At 37.9% G+C, this 12,295-nt stretch overlaps 1 protein-coding gene across 1 annotated transcript in view; it reads right to left on the minus strand.

The window, feature by feature from the left end:
- The window catches only part of C8H2orf73 (chromosome 8 C2orf73 homolog), a 49,541-nt gene that overhangs the window by 34,291 nt on the left and 2,955 nt on the right, over positions 1–12,295 (minus strand). Inside the window, 2 exon segments of the mRNA XM_048352933.1 lie at positions 1,320–1,473; positions 9,711–9,915. Coding sequence (XP_048208890.1) covers positions 1,320–1,473; positions 9,711–9,915 — 359 coding nt within the window.

Genomic DNA, 12,295 nt, shown 5'->3' on the forward strand with positions numbered 1-12,295 from the left:
TCCTTCCTTCCTTCCTTCCTTCCTTCCTTCCTTCCTTCCTTCCTTCCTTCCTTCCTTCCTTTCCTCTCTCTACTTGTGCTGGCTGACTGAGCCTACCCCAAATGTCAGCTCTACTGGTGTTTCTTTCCTGCATTTCTTTCTAGGAATTGCTTCTTTGAACTCTTTTAGCCATTAAGAGGCTTCCATTCATAAGGTTCTTCCTTCAATTTCCCTCACCTTGATCAGTTTATTGCTTTTGATCTACTTAATACATTTCTGCTCAGTCTACTCTCCTGAATCAAAAGCAGAAACCTTTATATCTAAAGGACAGGCCATTGTTACAGATTAATAGGCTTCTTCATTAACTACTTCTCTTGAAGTGGAAATGATGCTGAATATTCGCATTTTCTACCATTCTGACCTCCAGTCCTCCTGCCCCATGCATCCTTAACTGGATTGACCAGATCACAGAGTCAATTAAGGCCACAATTAAGAGCTCTGAAAGTCATCCTTTGTTGACTATCAGCATGTGTTACAGCTGCTTGTTTGAAGTTTAGCTTATGAATGTTTACTGATAGTGGATAAATGCATTTGTTTTACTCAATTCTGTACTTGTTTAAGACTTGCCATATCCTCTCTCACGGGCAGAGGTATCTAGGATGTAGGCTAAGAGACAGATATGAATTTCATGAAAAGTGACTTTGTTTATTAAAATGACATTGTCAGATAAAATAATTTTAGATGTGAAAATGTTTTTGCGAATAGCTGATGTTAACAGTACATCCTCACATGAGTGGGACATGTAGAATGTTTCAAATGTTGAGAAAGGGGGAAAAAAAACCTTGTGTTCTTGTTCTCCTTGGAAATCATGCTTATACTTATTACAATACAGGTGCTCAAAGTTCTATAGGTAAACTTAAATTTTTGTAAGTTAAACTTAAAAAGACATTTTAAGTTTTTTTTTTCCAAATTATTTGACCACTTTGGTTTTTTTTGTTTTTTTATTTGGTCTTGAGCAATAGCTGCAAACATACTGAACTAGTTTTTCTAAGAGTTCACTTGGTAGGATTGTGTCATTTGGTATTACCCGTTATTTTAATAGTTATAATTTTTTAAACTGGTGAAAACAATTTCTGACCTTGAAGTTGGTATTATTAACGATCAGTGCCATTTTCCAATGCATTACATTAAAGTTGTTTGGAGATAAGCTGACTACTAAAACATAACCTGGTGGGGTCATAGGGCTTGGACTTCTGTGTCACTTCTACTCCTGTAGAGAAGCCATCTTAACAGTATATCACTGAAATAACAAAAGAGGTTTTTACCACTGCTAACCTTACCTATTCCACAAGAAGGCTTTTGCAGCCTGTTGTGTTTGGCTGGAAAAAGCAGTTGACCTGTTGGTTTTTGGAAGTCAGTCCTCTGGGTACTCTGAATATCATAAGGTGGTTGGACTCCACACGCCGGTGACTCAACACATGGCCACCAATCGCTCTTTATAGAGAAAAACAATTGGAAGCACAAAATTGAATACTGTTGAACATTTCATGTGATTTTTGCGGTCAATAATTTAACTTATTAGTCTAGTACTCAAATAGAATTCTTAGATCTAGGAATAAGTACCTTTTCACAAAGATTTTGTGTGTGTGTGTGTGTGTGTGTGTGTGTGTGTGTGTGTGTGTGTGTGTGTTTTTCCCCTACTGGAGCTTGAACTCAGGGCCTCAAGCTCTTGCTCTGTTCATTCATGGCTGACACACTACCATTTAAGTCATAGTTCTATTTCCAGCATTTTGCTACTTAATTGGAGACAGGTGTCTTGAGAAGTTATCTGCCCAGCTGGATCCAAACTGGGATTCTCAGATCTCAGCTTCCTGAGTAGCTAAGATTACAGGTAGGAGCCACCAGCTCTCGGCTTGCATTTCTTTTTTAACTTTTGTGTATGTGTGTGTGTGTGTGTGTGTGTGTGTGTTATTGGGGATTGGACCCAGGACCATCGCTCATGCTACATAAGCATTCTATCGCTTGAAGCATACTTCCAACCCGAAGACTGTATTTCTTAAGAGGCACCTAAAAACAAATCAGCCTATATAATTTTTAGCTGAAATAAGCTTCTAAATTCTTATTTAGTTATCTACTATCAGCACATAGTGTGATAAAAAGAAACAAATTGTATTTTTACATTTTGTACTCTAATTTTATTATATGTATAAATAATTTAAACATGATTTAATCTAAAATATGTTCAATATATATATATATATATTTTTTTTTTGGCCAGTCCTGGGGCTTGGACTCAGGGCCTGAGCACTGTCCCTGGCTTCTTCTTGCTCAAGGCTAGCACTCTGCCACTTGAGCCACAGCGCCACTTCTGGCCATTTTCTGTATATGTGGTGCTGGGGAATCAAACCCAGGGCCTGATGTATATGAGGCAGGCACTCTTGCCACTAGGCCATATCCCCAGCCCTGTTCAATATATTTTATACCAATGTATAATTATCTAAAATATTGGCTTCAAAAGCTCTTTTGCTCAAGGCTAGTACTCTATCACTTTGAGCCACAACACTATTTCCTTTCAAAGTTATTAGTAAGCTGGGCACCAGTGAGTCACACCTATAATACTAGCTACACAGGAGGCTGAGATCTGAGGATTGTGATTCAAAGCCAGCCTAGGCAGAAAAGTCCCTATAAGACCCTTATCTCCAAAAAACTATTCAAAAAAGCCAGGGCTCAAATTGTAGAGCACTAGCCTTGAGTACAAAGAGGCTGAGGAACAGTGTTGAGGCCCTGAATTCAAGCCCCATGACAGGCAAAAGAAAAAGGTTTTAGTGGATGACTTATGCCATGAAATGCACTTACACAAGAATATACAATGCTATTCATACATAAACCTGAAACAAAATTTTCCCGAGTATTATCTTACTTTATATATGGAACAGTATTTGGCTCTTTTTCTATTCTGTTGTTTTTTTTCTTCTACTTCATTGAAAGCACTATTTTGTTTCATAAATGTAACTATAATAAAATGCTACTTGCGAATCACATTGATTTACAATTCCCAAATGACTCAGTTCAACAATGTTTTGTTACTGAATTTTGGATGCTCACAGCTGGGTGTGCAGGAGTGGGAGGAGAGATGAATTCCTTGGTGGCACATAGACCATTATTTCATCTCTCAGAAGCTGAGAAAGCAATTGTTACTTGCCTTAATTCTGATCAAAAAATTAAAATATGCTTGATCAGGATAAAGAAAGCCTGAGGGAAGGCAAATGGAACACTGAGAAGTTCCTGGCTGTGATGAGGTAATGAAGTGACCTTCAGTAAATGCTAGCACCTACCTTGGCTCATAAGAAAATAAAATTTTTTTAAAGCTGGGCATCCATGGCTCATGCCTATAATCCTAGATACTCAGGAATTAGAGATCTGAGGATCACAATTCAAAGCCAGCTTAGGTAGGAAAGTCCATGAGACTCTTGTCTTCTATTACTATCTGGAGCAGAGACTCAATTGATAAAGTGCTAGCCTTGAGGGAAAAAGTGCAAGGACAGAGCCCAGGCTCAGAGTTCAAGACTCAGGACAGGAACAAAAACAAACTAGGAACCAAAATTTTAAAATACAATTCAAGGAGAATATTAGATTCTAGTATTAAAATTCTCTTTTTTTTTCAAATTTTTATTATCAAACGGATGTACAGAGAGGTTACAGTTTCATACGTTAGGCATTGGATACATTTCTTGTACTGTTTGTTACCTTGTCCCTCATATCCCCCTCCCTCCTCCCCCTTTCCCTTTCCCCCCATGAGGTGTTCAGTTCACTTACACCAAACAGTTTTGCAAGTATTGCTTTTGTAGTTGTTTGTCTTTTTTTACCCTGTGTCTCACAATTTTGGTATTCCAGTATTAAAATTCTCATACCATAATCAAAGCTAAATTAATGCGAAAAGGAAGAGGCCTCTAAAGAACCCTGTGTAAGTTGGGCATGGTAGGGCATTCCTACAATCCCAGTTGTTCAAGCAGCAAAGGAATGAGTATTGTGAGCTCAATAAAAGGAAACAACTTTCTCCAAACCAAAAGCAAGAGCCAAAGGGCTGAAGGTACAGCACACGTGGTAGAGTAGAGCACCTGCCTAACTTGTGTGAGGCCCAGGGTTCCATCGCCAGCACAGCAAAAAGTAAAACTAAAATAAAAATAAAAGAGAATCCTATGTGGCTGCATAGGAAGTCAGCTCCTGAATGAGTTAAGCTTCTGAAAAAATAAGCATGTTCAAGAGAAGTGTGCAATATCAAACTCAAGTATAATTGAGCCAGCTTGTCAGTAGACTATCAAGATGCTTAGAAGAAAACCATGAAATATGCTAAGAGCATCAAAAATAAGATTTTTTTTCTGGGAGAGAGCTTAGAATAAAAGCAAGGAAAGGATTGTAACATTCAAAGCTGAAAGTTAGCCTACTCAATGTGAGGTTGTTCATGAAGGGAAATTATCTGAGATGAGCCCAGACCAGAGAGAAGAGCAAAGACTTGACTAGAGGAAAGAATTAGATATCATTCTGTCACTTTAGTACTAGGTTTTTGGGCTAATGACAACTTCTTACCAGAACTAATGGAATGACAGGCAATTGCAAATGGGTGATTTCTGGTGGTATTCGAGAAATTTAGGAATTAGGGAATTCTGGAAAATTGGACTGGCTAATACCCAGATTTTCAGAATGGGCTAAAAGATAAATTTTACAAATTAAGACTACTTGATAGATCCAATGAAAATTCTAGAACAGATTACCTAAGCAGATGGTATCTTCTCGCTATGTGGCTAAAAATAGTCAGGACTTACTGTTAGAATCAGAGTGGCTGCTTCTTCCAGCTCTCCACTCGGTGATTACCATCTTGCTTATTACGTACAAGGTCCAGAATTCACAGCCTCATCGTTCTCTCTACAGTTCTTTGTGGTAGGCACCCGCCCCCCCTTCCATAGGAGGAGACTCCCACGAGATTAAACTATGTCTCTAGCTGGCCAAAACACAACCGCACGACCACAATTTGACCTACACCTATGTACACATACCTGTAAACTCTATGTTATGTCAAGTCTCTTATGGAATGCTAAAGCAGATAAGGAGAAACTTAACCATATTGTTGCAAAAGCCAAGAGTCACAGGCTCTAAGGAAGTGTCTTAGTATGTTTTGGTGGCCATATCAAAACATCACAGTTTAGGGCTGGGGATATAGCCTAGTGGCAAGAGTGCCTGCCTCGGATACACGAGGCCCTAGGTTCGATTCCCCAGCACCACATATACAGAAAACGGCCAGAAGCGGCGCTGTGGCTCAAGTGGCAGAGTGCTAGCCTTGAGCGGGAAGAAGCCAGGGACAGTGCTCAGGCCCTGAGTCCAAGGCCCAGGACTGGCCAAAAAAAAAAAAAAAAAAAAAAAAACAAACATCACAGTTTAGGTAATTTATAATGGACAGAAATGTATTGGCTTCCAGTTCTGTTGGCTGGGAAAATCTGATATTGAGACACCAAGGCATAGAGGTTTGGTCATTCTAGCTCCAAGATGGTATCTTGAATGCTTATGTAGTGCAAGCGGGGGAAAGGAAGAGAAAAGGATTGATCTTGCCCTGTTACAACAGAATCTCAAATAGTCTTTGAAACCCAAAATGTATTTCAATGTTTTCTTAACACATTTGTGAACTCAGAAAATTGTTCATTTTTCAAATTTTGACAATGTAGTTCTTTCTTTAAGTCAAGCAAACCTGAATTAAAAATCCCAACAAATAAACCTAAGAATTAATTTAAGCCACCTTTAGTGTCCCTTAAAAACAGAATGACAAGCTGGGGGCTAGTGTCTCACACACCTACAATCCTAGCTACTCAGAAAGCTGAAATCTGAGGATCATGGTTCAAAGCTACCTCAAACAGACTCTTATCTCTAATGAATCACAAAAATCTGAAAGTAGAGCTGTAGTTCAAGTGGTAGTGCTAGTCTCGCGCAAAAGAAACTCAGGGAGAGAGCCCAGGACCCCAATCCCCCCGCAAAAGGCATGACAATTATGTGCCAATAAGTTTGGCAATAACTTCTTAGATGAAATCATTTAACTCCTTGAACCGCAATTGGCCCAGTGTTATAAAGGGCTGAAGACTTAATGGTTAAAAGAAGAGTAAACAGTGGTGATGAATATACTCAAGTAAAATTACTTGACAGTGTTCATTTGAATAAGCTTAAATTCAAGCCATTATAATTACTTTCAAATTTAAATATTAGTTGTCTTGCTTTAAAAAAACAAAAACAAAACAAAACAAAAAACCAGAGCTGGATGCTGGTGGCTCACATCTGTAATCCTAGCTACTTAGGATGCTGAGATCTGAGCATTGTGATTCAAAGCCAGCCTGGGCAGACTTCATTTCCAATTAACCACCAGAAAACTGGAAGTGGAGCTGTGGTTCAAAGTGGTAGAGTAAAAGCCTTAAGCAAAAGTGCTCAGGGACAGTGCACAGGCCCTGAGTTCAAGCCCCACCCCACCAAAACAACAACAACAACAACAACAACAATAAACAGAATTCCACCCATAAAAGCAAAAGCACTCATGTCTTAAAAGTCTCACTTCCCAGAACTGTTACAACACAATTTAATTTCTACATCAGCTTTGGAGGGGATAAACTCTCAAACCATATCAGTAAGCATCCCAAGGAAGTTTTACTATAAAAACATTATAAGACACACACCCTATATCACCCACGTTTGTGGATCATAAACTTATTTTGCTAATATTTGAGTTTCTAGAAAAGTGACTCTGGGTAAATGAACCATCAGGAAATGCTTGGACTTTTAAAAAAAAGAAAATAAAAACAAAATTAGAGTATTGTAATCATTTCCCTTCCTTCCTTCCTTCCTTTCTTCCTTTCTTTCTTTCTTTCTTTCTTTCTTTCTTTCTTTCTTTCTTTCTTTCTTTCTTTCTTTCTTTCTTTCTTTCTCTTTCTTTCTTTCTCTTTCTTTCTTTCTTCCTTTCTTTCTTCCTTCCTTTCTTTCTTCCTTTCTTTCTTCCTTCCTTCCTTTTCTTTCTTTCTTTCTTTCTTTCTTTCTTTCTTTCTTTCTTTCTTTCTTTCTTTCTTTCTTTCTTTCTTTCTTTCTTTCTTTCTTTCTTTTTAGTATTCCCATGCTGCATCAGTGCTTAAATTCAGGGCCACAAGATTTTGTTTGGCTTGTTTGCTCACAGCTGGTACTTTACCACTTGAATCATGACTCCAATCCAGCATTTTGCTAGTTAATTGGAGATGGTGTCTCAAAGATTTTTCTGACAGGGCTATCTTCTATCTGGATTCTCCAGGTTTTAGCCTCATGAGTAGCTAAGATTAACAGGTGTGCTTTGGGTGCTAAGAACCAATTGCTCTTCTTAAGTAGAGATAAAGGGTCACTGTTGAAGCAAAATTCTTTGAGAATTTTACCAAAATGGTCTCATTTGTCTCGCAAATGTAAAGAGCACAATGAACACGTTTTCCTAAATTCTTAGTAACTTTCAGACTCTGCTGTTGGGTAAAGTGGTCTGAAGAAATGGAAAATGCAAATAAAAATTAACAAATTTAAAAGCTTCAGCACAACAAAGGAAATAACAGAATGAAGAGACAACTCACAGAATGGGAGAATGCATTTGCCAGCTACTCATCAGATAAAGAATATCCAGAATATAGAGAGAGCTGCCAAACATAAAACCCACCAAGACCAAAATGATTAAATTAAGAAATAAGCAAATAAATTGAATAGCTCAAAAGAAGTACAAATCAACATGAAGAAATGCTCAATGTCCTTATCCATAAAAGAAATGCAAATCAAAAAGACACTGGGGTTCCATTTCACTCTAGCCAGAATGGTAACACTAAAGAAAACAAAAATAGCAAGAGGGGAGAGGAAGAACTTTTAAACATTGTTTGTGGAACCTAAATCAGTACAACCACTCTGGACTCGTTCCATGGAACATAAGTTATAAGATTAATAGATGTTACACAAAGAAGTTTTCCATGGCTAAATAATTTTGCAAAATAGTAAGATAAGCCAAGTTAGACAATTTTAAAACAGGATGTTTCTGAATCTCTATATGCAAATAGAAGTTGTGACACTCTGAGAAAGGTATATAAAATTACACTTTTTCCAGAACTTACTTGATTATGGAAATTTATTTTTCAAGTACATGAGTTAAGGCTAGTGCTCTGAAAGATACACTCTGACATAGACAAGCCTTTTCTAAGCACAAGTACTTGGAAATTCAAGACAGTCAGACTAGTTTACTAGTTTTCATTGAAAGTCACTGTGCTAAGACCCTTTTTGCTACAACATGCTAGTAACTACAACATTATGCCTTAGTGCAAGGAAGGGGAGGGCTATAGAAGATTGATTACAGGAGACTTTTGGGAGTGATAGAGATGTTGCATCACTTGATGGTGGTAAGATAATATGACTAGAACTTTACCACAGCCCAAAGGATTGCATCCTAAAAAAGGTCAACTTTACAGTATAAATGCTGTAGGCAGAAACTGCTCCCCCAAACCTCTATGTTACTTTACATGGCAAAAGAACTTTGGAGATGAGCTTTAGAATCTTTTCTTTTTGGTTTAGTTATTTGCGGGGGGCGGGGGGGGGGTTGTAGAGTTTTGAATTTCATTTGTCCAGCATTGGTTTCTACCTACACTTCTCAGTGTAGCTAGGGTGATAGGCTTAACACTTGGCTTGTTGAAAGGGAATTTTACTCACTGTTTTCCTTGGCTAGCCTTGAACTGCCATCTCCCCCATCTCTATCTCCTGAGTAATTGGGATTACAGGTATGAGCCACTGTACCCAGCCAAAATAAGGGATCTTGAGCTGGAGAGATTATCCTAGATTATTTGTGTGGGCCCCAAAGAATACAAGGATACCTTTAAAAGGCAGGAGAGTTGATCAGAGAGATTTGATAAGAGGATTCTTCTGGTTCTAAAGAGGAAGGTGCTATGAACCAAGGAATGTAAGCAGCTCCAGAAGCTGAGAAAGGCAAACACAGATTGTTCCTCAGTGCCTCTAGAAGGAATGTACCTGCCAAAAGCCAGCAATACTGGTTTTAATATCTGAACTCTAGTACTGTAATTTGTGTTGCTTTAAGCCAGTGTTTAAATTTGTAGTGATTTGTAACAATTCCAACAGGAAACAATAGAATAAATCATACTTCAACAATCCTAACTTTTAAAAAAGGATAATGGAATATATGTAGGATGGCTAAACCAACTGTCCTACATCAGAAACATGGTTTTCACTTACTGTGTAACCTCCAGCCCCACTGGAGTGTGTTCCAATTATGCTTCATAGAAATGGTTGCAAAAAACATACTTTATATAAAAACAAATCTAATTCCTAACATTCGATATACTTTCAGTAGTTGGTAGCTATTTTATAGCTGAGTAAGGTGAAGTTTTTATATTAGAATACATGCCACAAACAACATTACAGAATTCCTCTAGTAGTTCCCAAGCATTACTTAGTGGCTACAATCCTACCTGATGTAGAAAATCATCACTTGCATTCTTGCCCTAAATACATATTGTTTATATAACAAAGGTATCTGCCAGAATAGTTCCAAATTACTGCTTTTAACCATTGGATTATCAACAATCCTATTTAAAGACAAGCATGTCATGTTCCCTAAAATAACTGTGACCAAATTATCCTGGAAAACAGTTTCCAAATCTAAATCTATATTTGAATACATCAAACATCTGTCCAACCTGCACTTCGGGCCCTTGTTTTGGATCTATGTAGGGAATTGGTTCATTTAATGTTCTTGTATTTGTGTTAATGAATTTGGCATAAGTGACACGTCCTCTCCGGACACAAGCTGTTGGCTGTTGCATGCTTTTTCCGGTTTGTCCTTGTTTGATTTCTTCTTTTTTAGTTACGTACACTAGACCATCATCTTCTATTTTGTGCTGTCTGAAAAAGACAATTAAATAGTAAATTTTCTACTCCAATAAGCATTGTACAGAATCCTAAGCAAATAAGACCTGAGTGTATTTCAAGTATTAATTAAGATAATTTGGGCCTTGTTAACAGTGTTTAATAGACTTTCATGATTAAAATTGGGCTGGGGGTGATGGCACATGCAGGGAATCAATGAGGATGAGGCAGGAGGATCACAAGTTCGAGACTAATCTGGGCTACACCTTTGGGGCTGGGAATATGGCCTAATGGCAAGAGTGCCTCATATTCATGAAGCCCTGGGTTCAATTCCCCAGCACCACATATTATAGAAAATGGTGCTGTGGCTCAAGTGGCAGAGTACTAGCCTTGAGCAAAAAGAAGCCAGGGACAGTACTCAGGCCCTGAGTCCAAGCCCCAGGACTGGCAAAATAAAATAAAATAAAATTGGGGTTGGTTAATGTGTCAATAATGATTAGTTGTTCTAATACAGTAGTTTAGTATATCAGCTTTTTTTTTGAGAAAACAGTAGTGATTTGATCACACAAATCATGTTTGTAGTAGTTATGCATATGACTAAATTATATGATCATCTGAATATGCCTTCTTTAAGACTTATGATCTAGGGCTGGTCTCCCTTGGTTTAACCTAGTAAATTTAGCAATCGGGGCTGGTCAAGGACAGCTACTTAACTTGAACAGTTCACCTGGAAAACATATAAAAGCTACCAAATGGCCACAAATAATTCTATTTTTTCTTTTTCTTTTTAGATCCAAAACTCGGACTCAAATGTGGAGCCTGCTGCGTTGGCTCACTGGCTAGAGCTCTACCAACCAAGCCAAACCCAAGATTTCCTCTTTGAGAAAAAAACAAAACACTACAGGCAAAACATTTGATCTTATCATTTTTGATGTTTCTATGAACTACACTGCTTCACAAATATGAAGCTCTTTCAAAAACCTTTTTGAAATAAACATTAAGGAAATGTTTAAAATTGGTCATTGGACATTTTTCTTTTAAGTAACTGAAATTTGATACTATAAAGAGCATTATTTTAAATTTTCACATACCTGAAAAACAATGAAATAACTATTCTGATGCTTTTTACATAGAAACATTAAAAATCCAAGCAGGAGGAATGTCAATAAGATTCCTACTTCATAGAGTGGAGAGTTCTAGTTTTCCTTACACATAGCCACACGGCCCTTCGAACATACCCCTGCCTTGTCTCATCAAGCCTGGCCATCTCTTCTATATTTATTTATTTGTTTATTTTGGCCAGTCCTGGGGCTTGACCTCTGGGCTTGCGTGCTGTCCTTGAGCTCCCATTTGCTCAAGGCTAGCATTCTACCACTTGAGCCACAGCACCATTTCTGTTTTGTTTTATTTTGTTTTCTGTGATTCACAGGAGACGGAGTATCATGGACTGCTCAGGCTGGTTTTGAGCTGTGATTTTCAGATCTCAGCCTCCTGAGTAGCCAGGACTACAGGCATGAGCCTCCAGCATCCAGCTATGTCATTTTTTTCCAATTACAACCCTTACCTGACTACAAAAAAAAAATTTCCTCCTCAACAGCTCCTGTGTGACCTGCTCCCAAGAATCTTGAGCAGCACTCAAGTGTCTCTGCCCTCCCTTTCCATTCTTTGTTCGCTACAGGGCATTTCACATGCCCTTCCTTCTGTCCGCTGCTCTTCCTGTTTCCCTGATAGGGTGTTAATTATCAAAAAGGACTTAAATTGAAAAATCCACTCTTCAAAATCTTTTCCTACATTTCCTCTCTTCCTACTCCATGTATTGGCTGATGGTTTTTTTTTTTAAAGTGGGCTTTATTATAGTCATATTCTCCTCTCCCGGCCTTCTTTTTCTCCTCTTGCACTGTTTTCTCCTCCCCTCAAACAGTCCTCCTTTTATGTCCATGTCCTTGGGGTTTTTTTCTTTAGATCATATCTTTAAAAATATGCATTCTTTGTCTGGGTTTGGCTTATTTCATTAACATGATGACTTCCAGTTCCATCCATTTTCCTGAGCATGACATAATGTCATTCCATTTTATGAGTAAATCATATTCTATCCCACTCAATATTTTCTCTATTCTATTTTATTCATTCTTCCATGACAACCACAATTCATAATATATGTACTTTGGTTATTGTTTGTAATAAATACCATAAATTCCCTTACTAGTCAATAAACTGCATGACATAGGGATTGTTTCATTCATCATTATTTACCCCACAAGCAGGCAAGTGTCTCGCTCACCAAAGGTAAATGGTTTTCCTTTATAATATTCACATATCTGTGGTGAGTCTCCTAGAATTGTCTTTCACAGTGGCTTTGTGTTAGCCATGTACCCTCAACCCTCTATACAAAGGCCATTCAGAATCCTTTAATCTG

The sequence above is a fragment of the Perognathus longimembris genome, chromosome 8 (genome assembly GCF_023159225.1).
Source record: "Perognathus longimembris pacificus isolate PPM17 chromosome 8, ASM2315922v1, whole genome shotgun sequence".
Lineage (NCBI taxonomy): Eukaryota > Metazoa > Chordata > Mammalia > Rodentia > Heteromyidae > Perognathus > Perognathus longimembris.